Source organism: Canis lupus, chromosome 4, assembly GCF_003254725.2.
Source record: "Canis lupus dingo isolate Sandy chromosome 4, ASM325472v2, whole genome shotgun sequence".
In the NCBI taxonomy this organism is placed as follows: domain Eukaryota; kingdom Metazoa; phylum Chordata; class Mammalia; order Carnivora; family Canidae; genus Canis; species Canis lupus.
Window position 1 is genome coordinate 24,290,538 of NC_064246.1, and position 17,002 is coordinate 24,307,539.

A 17,002-nucleotide genomic window follows, 5' to 3' on the forward strand; every position below is an offset into this window, starting at 1 on the left:
GGTCTCCAGGATCACATCCCGGGCTGAAGGTGGCGCTAAACCGCTGAGCCACCCAGGTTGCCCAAATTATTTTCTGAGTATTTCCTTAGACATGCATGGTCACTTTCTAGTTTTCACCTCATGTGCACTTGTTTTCAAGTGTCCTAGTTTTGAATGTCTGGTTCCTCAACAGGGGAAAAAGAAAAAGGAAAGGGAGATAAAGGATGGTCCCTTTAAATCCCTTGGTAGTTTCTAGCAGGAGGAAGGGCCTTACAACAATGGAATGGAGGGAGGTGCAACAACAGCAGATAGCCTCTTTGTCTTCTGTGATCAGAAGCAGCCATCGGCAATCAGAGAACAGATCCACAATATTTAAGGACAAGGTCCTTTTAGCTCATCCTGGCTCCAGCAAGCTGTGTGCAAGCTACTAGAGGAACACATACATGGCTCCCTGCTGCTACATGCCTACAGGGGTGGGAAGTGAGTAGCTGCTACTGTGTTAAGATCTGAAATTAGGGCAGCCCGGGTGACTCGGCGGTTTGGCGCCGCCTTCGGCCCAGGGCGTGATCCTGGGGACCCGGAATCAAGTCCCATGTCGGGCTCCCTGTGTGGAGCCTGCTTCTCCCTCTGCCTGTGTCTCTGCCTCTCTCTCTCTCTGTGTGTCTCTCATGAATAAATAAATAAAACCTTAACAAAAAAATCTGAAATTAACCAAAATTAATCACCATGTGCCATCAAAATTTTCCCCTGGAAGTTGCAAGCCTTCAACAGACTTGAGTTCCAAAATAGTTATATCAGACAAAATGTGGCAGTGCAAGCATTGTGTAGGTGGGGAGACAGATTCCTGGTGCTTCTTACTTTATCTTCCCAGAATCTTCAAAAATATTCTTTTTATAATTTTCAAAAGTACACTCTATCTGTAGTGCCCCATTTTCTTCCTAACATTGTTTGTCTTGGTTTCATTTTGTTTTGAACCAATCATGCCAGAAGTTTGTCTATTTTGTTAGTTGTTTTTTTTTTTTAATATTTTATTTATTCATGAGAGACATCAAGAGAAGGCAGAGACATAGGCAGGGAGAGAAGCAAGCTCCCCACAGGGAACCCCATGTGGGACTCAATCCCAAGACCCCAGGATTACGCCCTGAGCCTAAGGCAGAGGCTCAACCACTGAACCACCCAAACTACCCTTGTTAGTCTTTTAAAGAAGCAGGTTTTGTTTTGTAGCTCTTTTTTAGGGCTTATTTTCCAATTAATTAATTTTTGTTCTTATCTTTCTTCTTTCTTTTTATATTCTTTGGGGTTCTGTCTATTTTAGTAGAACGGTAGTTCTGTTATTTTAGTATTTTAGTTCTGTATTTTAGTAGTAACTCAATAGGTTTTAATCTTTTAATGTTGAGAACTATTTTATTAAAGATATATTTAAACAATTTTGTATCCATGGGGCATGGATGGGGAATGTGTCCATTTTTTAATACACTCAGAGCTCCAAAAACAAAATGGTCAAAGCTCTCTTTCATCTTCTTAGAAGACTTAACACACTGTTAATAAACCCCCCACTAACAAAGAGGAAACTTTCTTTTATACAGCTTAACTCTCGGCAAATTGGAAAGAGGTTCTCAAGAAAATCCAAGGGGAAGATGACACTATATTGCAGAGGGTACTCATGGTCTCCACATTTTTTTTTTTTTTTTTCTGTTTTCACAGCTACCTTCACAGTTTCAGTCTAATTTGTGGGCTCTATGCTAAGGAGGGGTTGCTTTTGGTTGACTCATTAATTTGTGTACTTTCTTTCACTTTTGAGCAGACAATAATGCTTTATCATTATAACTCCAGTGGTTTTGAATTTCAAGACTTCTCACCACCGAAGATGCTTTTTCCCCCTGTAAGAATAGAATATCCCAAATTAAGCTTTTTATTTTGAGATAATTTCAGATTCACATACAATTATGAAAGTAATACAGAAAGCTATCTTGTACCTGTTTTTCCCAATGGTAACATCTCACATTACTACAGTAAATTATCACAACCAGGATATTGACATCGATACAGTCAAGATACAGATCATTTCATCACCACAAGGATTCTGGTTATCCTTTTAACCCATGTTACCCTTTTAAAGACACCTCCACTATCCTCCTTCTTAACACCAGGCAACGACTAATTTGGTCTCCATTTCTATGCTTTGTCATTTAAAAAATGTTATATAAATATAATTTTACAGTATGTACCTTTTAAGATTGGCTTTTTCATTCAGCACAGTTCTCTGGAGATCCACAAAGATTGGTTTGTGTCCCAGTAATTTGTTCATTTTTATTGATGAGTAGCATTTCATAGTATGGATGTATGTTTGTTTACCCATGGAAGAATCTAGGTTGTTTACAGTTTTTTACTATAAAGCTCCTAGAAATTAAATACTGTTTTTTGTGTGAATATAAGTCTTCATTTTTTGGGGGGGGATAAAGGCCCAGAAGTTAAAAAAAAAAAAAAAAAAAAAAGGCCCAGAAGTACAATTGCTGGATCATATATGGTGGTTTGCAGGTTTTGTTTTTAAAGAAATTGCACACTGCTTTCTAGACTGACAGCATTCCCACCAGAAATTCTGACATTTGACATTTCCAGTAGGGATGTATCAGTGAACCAGGTTCTTTGCAACCTTGTCAGAATTTGGTGATTTCACTATTTTTAATTTAACCATTCTGATATGCGTGTAGTGATGTCTCATTGTGGTTTTGATTTACATCTCCTTAATGGCTAATGACTTTGAACACTTTTTCATATGCTTTTATCTGCTTTGGTAAACTGTCTCTTCATGTCTTTTGCCTATTTCCTAACTGGTTTGTTTGGAGTATTTTTTATCATTGAATTTTGATAGTTCTTTATATATTTGATACTATTACTTTGTCGAATTGTGATTTGCGAATATTTTCTCTTACTCTCAACCTCGGTTTTTCACAGAGCAAGTTTTTAATTTTTATGAAGCCCAATTCACCAGGATTTTTTCTTTAATGGTTCATGCTTTTGGTTTAAGAACTCTTTGCCTAACCTTAGATCCTAAAGATTTTTTTTTTCTTAATGTTTTCTGACTTTACATTTTACATTTAAATCTGTGATCAATTTTGAGTTAATTTTTGTATAAGGTATGAGGTTCATTTTTTTTGCCTACAGATATTCGATTGCTCTAACATCATTTGTTGAAAGGCTACTTCTCCAATGAATTAATTTTGCACTTTTACCAAAAATCATTAGGCAAGAGTGTCTGGTTGGCTCAGTTGGTGAAGCATATGACTCTTGATCTCCAAGTTCTGAGTATGAATCCCACATTGGGTCGAGATTACTTAAAAATAATATCTTTTAAAAAATCATTAGGCAGGGATCCCTGGGTGGCACAGTGGTTTGGCTCCTGCCTTTGGCCCAGGGCGCGATCCTGGAGACCCGGGATCGAATCCCACATCGGGCTCCCGGTGCATGGAGCCTGCTTCTCCCTCTGCCTGTGTCTCTGCCTCTCTCTCTCTGTGACTATCATAAATAAATAAAAATTAAAAAAAATAAAAATTAAAAATAAAAATTAAAAAAAAATCATTAGGCATATTTAGATGAGTCTATTTTTTTAAAGATAGATTTATTTATTTATTTATTTATTTATTTATTTATTTATTTATTTACGATAGACACACAGAGAGAGAGAGGCAGAGACACAGGAGGAGGGAGAAGCAGGCTCCATGCTGGGAGCCGACACGGGACTCGATTCCGGGACTCCAGGATCGCGCTCTGGGCCAAAGGCAGGTGCCAAACCACTAAGCCACCCAGGGATCCCCAGATGAGTCTATTTTTATTTCTATTTTTTCCATTGATCTGTCTATCCTTCCACAAACACCACACAATTTTAATGTAGCTATATAAGTCATTAAATATAGTGATTCTTCCCATTTTATTCTTTTCCAAAATTATTTTAGCTTTCCTTGTTCCTTTGCCTTTCTATATACATTTATAATACTCTTGTCCATATCTACAAAAAATCTTTCTGGGATTTTGATAAGAATTACATTCAACCTTTGTATCAGTTTGGGGAGAACGGACATCTTACTTATGTTGAGTCTTCTAGTCCATGAATACAGTAGGTCTCTCCATTTATAAAAATTTTAAATGTCATTCAACAGTGTATAATTTTCAGCACATAAGTGCTATATATGTTTTCTTAAATTTACATGACTTAATTTTAAAGAGCAATCGTAAATGATGTATTATTGTATTTTTAGTATTAGTGTCCATGTATTTGTTACTAGCATATAGAAATACAATTGATTTTGTGCATTTAAATTTGTATCCTATTATCTCACTTTTTCTTTCTAAAAGTTTTGCATATTCCTTGATATTTTCTACATAGACAATCATATCATCTGCAAATAGGGGCAGATTTATTTCTTCCTTTCAGAGCTAGATGCCTTTTATTTCCTTTTCTTACTTAATTGCACTGTCTAGCGCTTCCAGCTCTATGTTCTTAAGAGTGGTTGAGAGCAGATCTGACCTTGATTTGTTCCCAGTCTTAGGAGGAAAGCATTTCATCTTTTGCCATTAAGTATAATGTTTGCCTTTGTCAGGTTGATGAAGTTCCCTCTATTTGTATTTTTCTGAGAATTTCTATCATGAATTGGTATTAAATTTTGTCAAAACCTTTATTGTTTTGACCAATATGACCGTGTACTTTTTCTTCTTTAGACTATGAACACAGTAGATGACATTGACTAATTTTCAAATACTGAACCAATCTTGGATTCCTAGAATCAATCCCACTTCATAACGACATATAATTCTTTTTATATATTGCTGAATTCTACTTGCTAGTATTTTGTTAGAATTTTTGTGTCTATATTCATGACAGATATTGGCCACAAGTTTCCCATTTTTGTACTGTCTTTGTCTTGTTTTGGTATCAGTGTAACACCAGCATCAGAAAATGAAGTATTTCCTCCCTTCTATTTTCTGGAAGATTGTGTAGAATTAGTGTTAGTTATTATTTTTAACTTTTTAGTAAAACTATCTGGGCTTGAGATTTCAAATTATGAGTTCAATTTCCTTGACAGTTACAGAGCAAATTTATTCATATAGGATGATATAGGATGAATTTGTGTTTTTCAAAATACTGGCCCATTTTCTTGTCAAATTTATGTATAGTTGCTTATCTCTTTATTATCCTTTTAATGTCTACCATCTGTGATGTTAATTCCATTTCATTTCTAATATTGATAATTTATAGTGTCTTTTCTCTCCTCTGGAGCATTTTCTGCTTTTGGTCAGTCTTCCTTGATGTTTTCAAATAACCAGCTATGTTATTTGTTTCATTGATTTTTCCCTATTGTTTCTGTTTTTCATTTTATTGCTTTCTGCTTTCATCTTTATAATTTTCTTCCTTCTGTTGGATTTTCCTTTTCTTTTTCTAAATCCTTGAGATGGCAGCTTAGATTACTGATTTGAGACTTTTCCTCTTTTTCAATGTATGCATTTAGTGTGATAAATTTTCTCAGCAGTTCTTTAGCTATGTCCCACAAACTTTGTTACCTTGTATTTTTATTTCCATTCAGTTCACTGTATTTTTTTTACTTCCCTTGAGATGTCCTCTTTGACCCATGGATTACTTAGAAATGTCTTTTTGTTTTCAAGTGTTTAGTTTCCTGTTCTCTATTGTTGATTTCTAGCTTGATACTCTTGTCAGAAAACACATTTTAATTCACTTAAATATGTTGAGGTTGTTTGTGACTCAGAGTATGATTTTGGTATGTGGTCTGTGGGCTTTTGAAAATAATGTTCTGCTTTCCAAAAAATATTGATTAGATACTGTAGGCTGATGGGTGTTGTTGAGTTTTCCTATATCCCTGTTGATTTTCTATATAGTTGTTCCATAAATTGAGAGAAGGGTGTTTATGTCCCCAACTATAATTGTGGATCCGTCTATTCACACTTGGTTTTATCAGTTTTTGTTTAACATATTTTGCAGCTCTGTTGTTTAGTGCATGTACATTTAAGATTGCTATGTCTTCTGATGGGTTGACTCTTATCAATGAACTTCTCTGACGCTGGTTATTTTCTTTGCATGGGCTATTTTATCTAATGCTACTACAGTAATTTCCAGTTGTTGATGAATGTGTACATAATATATCTTTCTGTTTACATTTTACCTGACTATATGGTTATATTTTGAGTTTCTTGTAGACAGCATACAGTTAGGTCATGTTTTTTAAAAACACTCTGCAAACTCTGTCTCTTGATTTCTTAATGTAATTATTAATATAGTAGGGTTTAAGTCTTTTGTCCTCCCTTTTTCATTTGTTTTCTTTTTTCTGCTTTCCTGTAGATTACATGAATGTTCTTTAGAATTCTATTTTATCTATAATACTTTTAAGTGTATATATTTGTATAGGTTTTTTAGTCATTGCTCTAGGTATTGCATTACATATACATTACTTATTACAATCTATTACAAGTGTCATCAGTAGTTGAAGTATAGAAATCTTACCTCTCTTATGTCCTTTTGCTTTTCCTGTTTATAACTGCCTAAAATATTTTCTCAATATACCTTTAGAACTGCATGAGACAGTGTTTTTTTTTTTTTTGAGACAGTGTTATACCTTGTTTCAAGTGTCAAACACAATTTAGAAAACTCAAAGAGAAGAAAAGCTTCATTTATCCAAATTTTTGCTTACCATATTCTTCCTTCCTTCCCAATGTTCCTCAGTTCTTTCTTTCATCATATCTCTTCTGTTTTATAGAAATTCCTTCAGCCATTCTTTCAGGGTGGATCTGCTGGTCACAAATTTTTTCTTTCATCTGAAAGTCTTGATTTCCCCTTCACATCTTTTCTCTGAGTATTGGATTCTGGGTGACAGTTCTTTTATCACTTAGAAAATATTCCATTCCCTTTGGGCCTCCATGGCTTCTGATGACAAACTGATGACATTCTGGTTGTTTTCCTTTGCTTTCAGATTTTGTTCTCTCTTTAGTTTTCAAAAGTTTAATTATGATGTTTCTTAATATGGATTTCTTTGGCTTAATCCTACTGGGAGTCTGATCAGCTTCTTGAATCTGTAGGTGTATGTCTCTTGCCAAATTTGGGGTTTTCAGGCTTTACTTCTTTGATTATTTTTTCAGTCTCACCCATTCTCCTCTCCTGAGACTCTGATGACACTATTAGACCTTTTGTCATAGTCCCACAGGCCTTTGAAGCTTTGTTTACATTTTTTTAAGTTTATTTCTTCCAGATTACTCAGACTGGGTATTTCTATTTTTCTGTCTTCCAGTTTCTCTGTCTCCTCTATTCTGCTGTTAAGCCCATCTGCTGAGCTTTTCATAAGTTACTATATTTTTCTAACCTAAAATTTCCATTAGGTTCTTCTTTATGTCTTCTGTTTCTAAGACCTTCTATTTCTCTGCTGAGTCTATGTTTTGTTTCCAGCATGTTTGCAATTGCTCAATGATTATCATGACTTTTAAAAATCTTTGTCTAATAATTCTAATGTATCTGTTACCTTGGTGTTAGCATCTACTGATTATCTTTTAAAATTCAGTTTGAGATCTTCAGGTTCTTGGTATGATGAATGATTTTCATGTAATCTTGGACTTTTTGTATGTTATGAAACTCTGGATATTAAACCATCTGTTTTAGCTGGATTTTTCTATACTGCTCCAACAGAGGAAGGGGAGGGGCATTGTCTATTATCTCCAATCTGCCTCTATTGATACCTGAGAGGGACAGTTCCTCATTATTGCTGATGAGGGGTGGGGGTTCTGGTTCTTTACCTCTTTTCCATAGATACCACAGTGGGTATAGGCTCATTACCAATAGATGATGGTGAGTCTCAAACTGACATTAGGCCTCCTCTGACACCACAACAGTAGGTAGTAGAATGACATCTTATTACTGTCAAATTGGGGCAGAAGCCCAGGCTTCCTATGTGGTCTCCATTAAAACCGCATGGTGAAAGAGAGAGCTCATGACCACACAGAACCGAAATCCTGGCCTCCTATTTGGTATTCTCAAACACCACCTAGCTGGAGCACCTAATTTAAGCTTTATGAGAGTAGAAGTCAGTCTCCCAGTCAGCTTGGGTGTGAGTGGGGCCACATTTTTGTGTCTGTGATGTTTGGCTGGAGCAGCACAGCTACTGACTGAAAGTTTTCTGTCTTGCTAGGCTGTCCTTTGCCTGGTCTTTAGTTAGAGCAGATCTCTTTTAGTTTTTTTCTTTTTTTTTTTTTTTGGTCTGCACTCATTCATGTTTCCAGGTTGCTGGCCTCTTCAGCATCAAGTCTAGGATATACAAGGCAAAAAGCAAACCCAAGCAATTCATCACTGTGTCATTCCTCATGTCTCATTTCCTTTTTCTCTCCACTTCTCAGAGTCTCTTATGTTTGTTTTACATAGAAAGTTTGAGGTATGCAGTTGTACATAGTGAAACAAATAGGGGAAAGTATATATACTCCAGTGGCTCTGTTTTATTATTTTTTTAAGTAGGCTCCGCACCCAGCATAGAACCCAAAGCAGGGCTTGGACTTGCAACCCTGAGATCAAACCTAAGCTGAGATTGAGTGTCTCAAGATGCTTAATCGACTGAGCCACCCCAGAGGTTCTGTTTTTAAATCTTTTTTGATCCCTAATGACTGCACTTGAGAGCATAAATGTACCTCTAGCTATATCTCACAAGTCTGATATTTGGTGTTTTTCTGTTATTGATTCTAAATATTTTATAGTTTGTCTTATGATTTCTTTGTTGTCCCATGAATTACACATAAGTGTGACTTAAAAATTCCAAATGGATTCCTTTTTTCCCTATATTTTTGTTATATATTTCTAATTTTGTTGACTTGTGTTTTGGTCAGAAAACTTAGTCTGTATCCCATTGATTCTTTGGCATATGGCAGAACTTGTTTTATTGCATAGTATCTGGCCAGCCAGTTTCTATTGTATAAATGTTCCTTGTATGTTTTAAGAAAATATATGTTATTTAATGATTGGAACGACCCTATGATTACTACTTATTAGGAAAGACCTTTTTCATCTATCCAATGGCTAGACACATATGATGGGGCATGGATTTTTTTTTCTAGTCCATTCTTTTTGATAGTCCTGGCTTGTGCTAAAGGGGTTGGGGACAGCTCCCATCTACAGTTGCCCAAGGTCTGTTGGTCTAAGACCATTAAAACCCAAGTCCCTAGATTTTGGAGTACTGCCCTTTCTGCCTACACCACCACATACCAATAGCAGCTGTTCAAGAGTTCCCGGTTTCAGTTCCAGCTTTTGCTTCTGTAACAAAGGGCTGGCCCTTTCTTTCTCATGAATTCAATGTCACATTTAAAACCATGTTCCAGTTCTGCCTTTCTCATCTAACATGCCAGGGAGGAAGGCAATTAGGATACTGACACTCCTCTTATTTGGGGTTGGGAGTGACAGAGAAGCACAAAGCAAAGAAGAAAGAAGCAGAATGGAGTGAGTAGAGAGTATGGATTAGATGGATGCCTCCATGGGTAACTGATTCCCAGCTAGGTCAGACCTAAGAATTACTTTTCTGGAACAGTGTTTCCCAGGAATCACCAGACACTTTTGTTCCTACATGCAGCTTCCTAGGACCTTTCCCCAGCAATCATGAATTTAATAGTCTAGGGTAGGGCTCTGAAGCCTATTTTCTCTCAGCCTCAGGTGACTTTCATGGGAAAAAAGGCTTAGAATGCACTACTCTAGAATACTGTAGGATTCCCAGGTAGGTCCCACTTCTCTGGGTCTGGGATCTTGGAATCTGTGGTTTTTGGCAGATGCTACAGGAGATGTGCCACTAAAAAAATAACAAAACAAAAATTAAGAGTATAGGTTAAAACAAAAGCTTTAGATTAATGTATAGGTGTAAGAACAAAGTATGTCAGAGATAATACTGTGTACTTAGAAACTGTAAAAGTATTGATACAGAAGTTATATGTCCATTTATTCATTCATTCATTGAACATTTTTTGAGCCCTTTTATGTCTCAGATATTTCTAGGCACTAGGAATTCTAAAATAAGTAAGATACAGACCTGAATTTCAAAAAAAAAGTGTACAGAAGTATTGTATACAGAATTACAGATAGGGTAGCCAGGTAAAATACAAGATGCCCAATTAAATTTGAATTTCAGATAACCAATGAATAATTTTTTAATATATATCCTAATTTCTTTTCCCCTCAATTTGGCAACCCTAAACACAGAAATATTTAGGAAAGCTCCCAATCCAGCTTAGGAGATAAGGACTGCAAAGTACAGTCAAATGTCAAAAGGTCTTTGATACAAACTGATTAAAATTAGCCGCCTATGGAGACTGCTGCCAAAAGCAGGTAGGACTCAAATTATACCACGTTATTCCTAGGTGCAAAAGGTATGGTGTATTCATTTGTCCCCCAAACAGCTACTAAATACCTCAGAATCTCCTTACAACATACTCAACATAATTAATATTTTTAGTACCACAGAGACTTACAGAACACAGGTTTGTGGGCAATGTCATCTAAAGTAATTCCTCCTTCAGGATTGAACTCAAAACTGCTTGTGAAGTTGTATTTTGCAGTTCCTTCTGCAGAAACCGTAACTTTTGCAGAGTCTCCCAGAACCATTTGATTGAATTCTGCACGAATAAAAGTAACTGGAGTTTCTCCTTTAAAACCTTTCTGTTGACAGAAAGATACCACTTTACAATTATACTCAAAGAGAGAATTTTCCTACATATCTGGCAATTCATTTTGACTTGAACTAAACAGTGTTTTCCATGTTTTCCTAACAAGCTATATATCACAAATACAAAAAGGGTAGATAGAAAGTTGTAACAAACTAAACAAATCTAGTTGTAGCTAACTGCAACATTCTATTTAAATGCCATTACATTCAGAGTTTTTAAAAATAACTTCTGGTTATCCACATGGTTATAAAAGTATATTGTGAAATATTTGAAAAAGTGAGAAAAGCACACAGGAAAACAAATTACCTATAGTTTCACTCTAACACGCAAGCACTATTAATATTTTAGAATATATTTTCTAGTGCATTTCTGTGAATACACGTGTGTGTGTGTGTGTATATATATATATACACACACACACACACATTTATACATACACCTTTTATATATACCTTTTAAAACAAAGTAAAGATCATTCATGACATCCTGTTTTGGAATGAGCTATCTGACTTCATAATAGTGAATGAATATTTTGCCATTTCATTATTCTTGTAATTTTTAAGTTACCTTATATTGTAGTTTTATTATTTAAATTCAACAATTGAAATTAATCACAAGAGAAACTCTGGAAGAATTCAGAAGAAAAAGACTTGTAGTATAGAAAAACAAAAATCACTTCTTGTTTCACCTGTTAAATGTAGTTGCCAGGTATTTTACACACATAGTGATGTGACCTGCTGATTATATAGTCTAACAAAAAGGAAAACTGAGAAAGAAATGCCATTGAAGGGCAGCCCGGGTGGCTCAGCGGTTTAGCGCTGCCTTTGGCCCAGGGTGTGATCCTGGAGACCCAGGATCGAGTCCTGCGTCGGGCTCCCTGCATAGAACCTGCTTCTCCCTCTGCCTGTGTCTCTGCCTCTCTCTGTGTCTCTCATGAATAAAAAATCTTAAAAAAAATGCCATTGAAATGTTAAGATCAGCAGGTTTGATGTTTTGGAGGGTGCAAAACCATTCCTCCTGCTGGTGCTCCCAATACATCTTCATGAAACCTGCAGATAGATGTTTGACAGGTAAACTTGAACTCAAAGACAAATATACTTTCAAGAAAATGAATAAACTAAGAACCTCTCTAATTTCCAAAAATAACTTTACCAAGTCATATCCATCTGTCACAGTGATCTGGACGGGTCTGCCTGTTGATGACATCTGCTCCATAGCAGCACTTGGGCAAAGTCCCCCTGGACTTCTTTGGTCTCTGTAAACATAATGAATCAATCTCTCCTCTCAAGTACCACAGCTGCAGAAGTACCCACATTACATCATAACCAATACTAGGTGAGAACCTAGGAAAATGCCACAGTCCAGCATTGTTTTGTGCCCTCTGCTGCTGGATTGTGCTTTACAGACCTGGTCACAGGAAGGATTCCTTCAGTTAGTGCTGACATGATCTTTATACATATAACCAATCCATGAAGCACAAATCATCACAAGACAAAGAGAGCAGGAATGGCATCTCCCTTACTTCCCACCCCACCACTACCCCCTACATCTCCCATAGTATTCTTTGGTAGGTTTTTTTTTTTTTTTTTTTTAATGTGCAAATCTCCCCTCAAAGATGACTTAATCTCTTTTATAAAAATATCTAACAGGAAAAAAACAGCCACATGGAATAATGGTTAGTTCATCAGTAAAAGTTCTGACATATGTCCAATTTAGTCTGAGATATTTTCTAGTTATTTTACAACACTAAGGACATAATTTCAAAAATAAATTGGTGTAAGAAAGATTTTCTACCTCAATTCAAAGTGGAACTTAATGCAATTCAAACGTTTACTGAGGACACACTATGCTATGTCTAGGACTGGTGGTACAAAAAAGGTGATACTTTGCTGTTCACAGGCTTTATAATTATTGTCTTGTGATGCCCGGGTGGCTCAGGGGTTGAGCGTCTGCCTTTGGCCCAGGGCATGATCCCGGAGTCCTGGGATCAAGTCCCACATTGGGGTCCCTGCATGGAACCTGCTTCTCCCTCTGCCTATGTCTCTGCTTCTCTCTCTCTGTCTCTCATGAATAAATAAATAAAATCTTTAAAAAATTATTCTATCTCTTCTCAGCTATTCCCTCACTTGAAGTCATCTAAACATCTCAGATCACTTGTTCAACACCATGTCTTCAGGCTCATTCAGGATCTAAGTGACCCTGACAATTTTCTTATCAAATTCACATTAGATTAAGGAGGACACGTGATGAGATGAGCACTAGGTGTTATAGTATATATTGGCAAATTGAATTTAAATAAATTAAAAAAAATTTTTTAATTCACATTAGAAACGACCTTTTTACATTACTCTCATTTTCATTAGTACCACATGAATTAGGCCTTCACTAGCCTAATTTCTCAGAGCCTGTTTCACCTTCTATAAAAGAGATAATATAACTTCTGATTTTCACATTTGTTGTGAATATCCACTAAAATAGTAAAACTGCTTAAGCTATGAAGTACAATACAAATGATATTATTAATGTGCACTGCTTTTCCTAAAAGTTCAATTACTCCCTTCAAGACAAGTAATCTCTCATTCATTTTTACAGTCTCTGAGGGCCTGGCACTATGCCTTGTCTTAGCAGGATATTTACTGCATAATGAATGCAAGAAATCTGGCTAGTTGCATTAAGGTCAGGGCGGCAGTATGACCCAGCAATTGCACTGCTGGGGATTTACCCCAAAGATACATATGCAGTGAAACGCCGGGACACCTGCACCCCAATGTTTCTAGCAGCGATGTCCACAATAGCCAAACTGTGGAAGGAGCCTCGGTGTCCATCAAAAGATGATGGATACAGAAGATGTGGTCTATGTATACAAGGGAATATTAGCCATTAGAAACGACGAATACCCACCATTTGCTTCTGCGTGGATGGACCTGGAGGGTATTATGATGAAATAGGTCAATCGGAAAAGGACAAACATTATATGGTCTCATTCATTTGGGGAATATAAAAATTAGTGAAAGGGAATAAAGGGAAAGAAAATGAGTGAAAATTTCAGTGTGTGTGACAAAACATGAGAGACACCTAACTCTAGGAAATGAACAAGGGGTAGTGGAACGGGAGGTGGGCAGGGGGCGAGGTGACTGGGTGACGGGCACTGAGGGGGGCCCTTGGCGGGATGAGCACTGGGTTATATGCTATATGTTGGCAAATTGAACTCCAATTTAAAAAATGTTTAAAAAGGTCCAGGCGGCGGGGGCGGGCTCTTGTTGCTCCCAAGAAGCACCCATTCCTTGTCATATTGCTCATAAGAAAATGCAAGGGAGGGGCACCTGGCTGGCTCAGTGGGTGGAGCATGAGACTCTTGCTCTCGGGGTTGTGAGTTCAAGACCCACGTTGCGTGTAGCGATTACTTAAAAGCAAAATCTTTAAGACGAAAGAAAATGCAAGGGAACAGTCACACCGGAAACAGGTTTGACGACGGATACGATGGGATGGGCGGGTGTCGTCTGGGGACAGGGGCGCGGTAGGGAGCTACTGCCGGGTATCTGGGGCAAAGCGAGAAGGGGCTCTAAGCCCGGCCTCAGGTGGGAGGCCTGGGATGGGCCGGCGCAGCAGCCAGCGTTTAGGTCCAGCGGGGTGGGTGGCGTTTAGGTCTGTACCTCAGTGCACTGCGCTGGGACGCGGCCTAGCTGAAGAGACTGAGGTAACGGGCGCGGTCGCAGAGCCACGGCGGGGAGTCCGGGAGCAGAGGGTTCCCTGAGCAGCGATACCGACGTCTTACCTGAGGAAGCCGCAAACGCCTTAGGCGTAACTGTAGCAACTACCTACCTCTCGCGAGAATTTAGTTCCCAAGCAATCACCACAAAGTTTATCCCAAGACTCGCGATAAAGTTTTAGGGCGGGAAACAGAGCTGGGGGTGGGGGTGGTTTCTGCGCTTGGGCTCTGGGAATTGCTTGCTGGAGCCGCCCGGTCCTGCCTGGGATCGCCTCGTCCGCGGGTGCAAATTTGCATCCACACGAGCCTAAAGTTTTCCAACTTTTGATTTTGTTTTCTCGACCCTTTTCTTTCAATATCCTTACATAAATAGAAGAAAAACCAAGAGGACATTTACTTAAAATAAAAGCGTTTATTGCATGGTTTTGAAAACAGGTCATTTAAATCTTTCTCCATGAAAAATGCAGATGATAGGGGCGCCTGGGTGGCTCGGTGGTTGAGCATCTGCCTTTGGCTCAGGTCGTGATCCCGGGGTCCTGGGATCGAGTCCCACATCGGGCTCCTTGCAGGGACCCTGCTTCTCCCTCTGCCTGTGTCTCTCATGAATAAATAAATAAAAATCTTAAAAAAAGAAAAATGCAGATGATAGTATTTTAAAAGTGACCCTCTATATGAAATAAAAGATAAATACTGTATGATTTTAGTCATATGTGGAATTTAAGAAACAGCAGATGAAATAGAGGTTTAAAAAAAAAAGCAAACCATAAAAGACTCAACTGTACAGAACGCGCTGAAGGTTGCTGGAGGGGAGAGTGGCAGAGGGGGTAATGGGTAAAATAGGTTAGTGGGTAGTGGGTATTGAGAAGTACACATGTGAGGATGAGCACTGGGTGTTCCATGTAAGTGATGAAGCACTAAAATCCTACACCTGAAACTAACGTTACACTGTATGCTAACTAACCAGAATTTAAATAAAAACTTGAAAAATAAACTTGGAAGAAAAATAAAAGTGAGCCTCTCACCGTACTGTTGGTGAGACTGCAAAACAATCATACTTCAGTGTTCAATACTTATACAATGAACAGATTTGAAGGATATGATATTAATCCAAAATTTTAATACATTTCAAGCTCAACATTAGGATTTTGGAATAGTAAAATAGCAAAAACGTGGAAACAACCCAGTGTCCATCAATGTTAGAGTGGATGAATAAATTGACATAGGCACAAAATAGCATATTACAAAGCAGTCTAAATGAACGAACTATAGTTATCATATGAATGAATCTTAGCAACATACATACTTTTTGGGGGAGAGCGTGGCTTAAACCATGGAAGTTTATTTTCTCACAGTTCTGGAAGCTAGAAGTGCAAGATCAGGCTTTGCCTGATTAGGTTTCTGGTAAGAGCACTTCCTGGATTGCAGTCTGCCAACTTCTTGGTGTGTTCTCACATGGCCTTTCCTCAGTGTGTGCACACACAGAATTTTCTGGTATCTCCTCTTATAAGGGTACTCATCCTATCAGATCAGGACTGCACTCTTATTAAGGTTTATTAAACCCTTATTACTTCTTTACTGCAGATTAGACACAATGAAGATTACAGCTTCTACATATGAGCTTTAGGGAGACACAGACATTCAGTCCATAACAGAAGGGAGTAAAGTATCCTAGGTGAAGCTGAAATGGCAAGCTTCAAAATGTCAAAACTCTGTTATGTCACAATGGAAACTAAAACTCTAATGACCCATGTTTATTAATATACATACTTTCAAATGCTGCAATGTTAAGAGCCAGCTTGAAGGGGCTCCCACTGGCCAAATCAGAGACAATTGGGGCATCAAAATAAACAATAATGGATTACAATTCATTGAGTAAAACAGGAATCTACAAGTTCACACTGATGTAAATAAATGGAGAGAAAGAAAAGCTCTAATAGTAAAATGCTAATCCAAAAAAAGCAGAGGAAATGATGGAAATAGAGAATTACCTTTGGCACCCATTACAGAGATGGATGATTCAGGCAGGGTCTTCAGTGGACACTGAAGGTTGGTGGGAGGAGGTTTGAGAAGAGGATATTGGCATTATTTTGGAGTACTAATCAATTACAAAGGAGAAATGGTAAAATGAAACCAACAAGATCATGTGATTAAGGTTAATCACCAGGGTTGGGAGGAGTCTACACTGCATGCCTCCTGTTGGTATTCACTGGGAAAAGCAATGCATCATTTTGCGGTATTCCTGCTATCAGGTTGTAGGCCATCCTACAAATAAGTGAAAATAAATGCTGTACTCTTTGAAACTGTTACAGACATAAAGATGGGGAACTATTCCAAATTAAAGGAGTCTGAAAATACATGACAACTAAATGCAAAATGTATTCCTATTTGGTATTTTGGACCAGAGAAGAGACATTGTCGGGAAAATTTGAATGGGCTCTTTGGATTGGATGGTACTGTACCAAAATTGATTTCCCGATTTGGAATGTTGTTTTTGTGTACGAGACTGTCCCTATTTAGGGGAAAATACACAACAGAGTGTTTAGGAGTCATAGAACATCATGTCTATAGTTTGCTCTGTCAACCCTCAAAATGTCCAGAAAAAATAAAAGAACGTATGCATGTGCA

At 37.6% G+C, this 17,002-nt stretch overlaps 1 protein-coding gene across 11 annotated transcripts in view; it reads right to left on the reverse strand.

Annotated features, from left to right (window-relative positions):
• CFAP70 (cilia and flagella associated protein 70) overlaps positions 1-14,487 on the reverse strand; it is a 95,576-nt gene extending 81,089 nt beyond the window's left edge. For 6 of the 11 annotated variants that reach the window (XM_025435027.3, XM_025435024.3, XM_025435026.3 and 3 more), the window contains exons 1-3: positions 14,322-14,484; positions 11,821-11,923; positions 10,474-10,660 (exon numbers count right to left, since the gene is read on the reverse strand). In XM_025435027.3, coding sequence (XP_025290812.1) covers positions 10,474-10,660; positions 11,821-11,883 — 250 coding nt within the window. In that variant the 5' untranslated portion in view covers positions 11,884-11,923; positions 14,322-14,484. Of the gene's footprint in view, positions 1-10,473; positions 10,661-11,820; positions 11,924-13,569; positions 13,593-14,321 lie in introns of those variants that run through there. The other 5 variants (XM_025435023.3, XM_025435022.3, XM_049108777.1 and 2 more) reach the window with 5 other exon arrangements.
• Between the last annotated feature and the right edge of the window lie 2,515 nt (positions 14,488-17,002).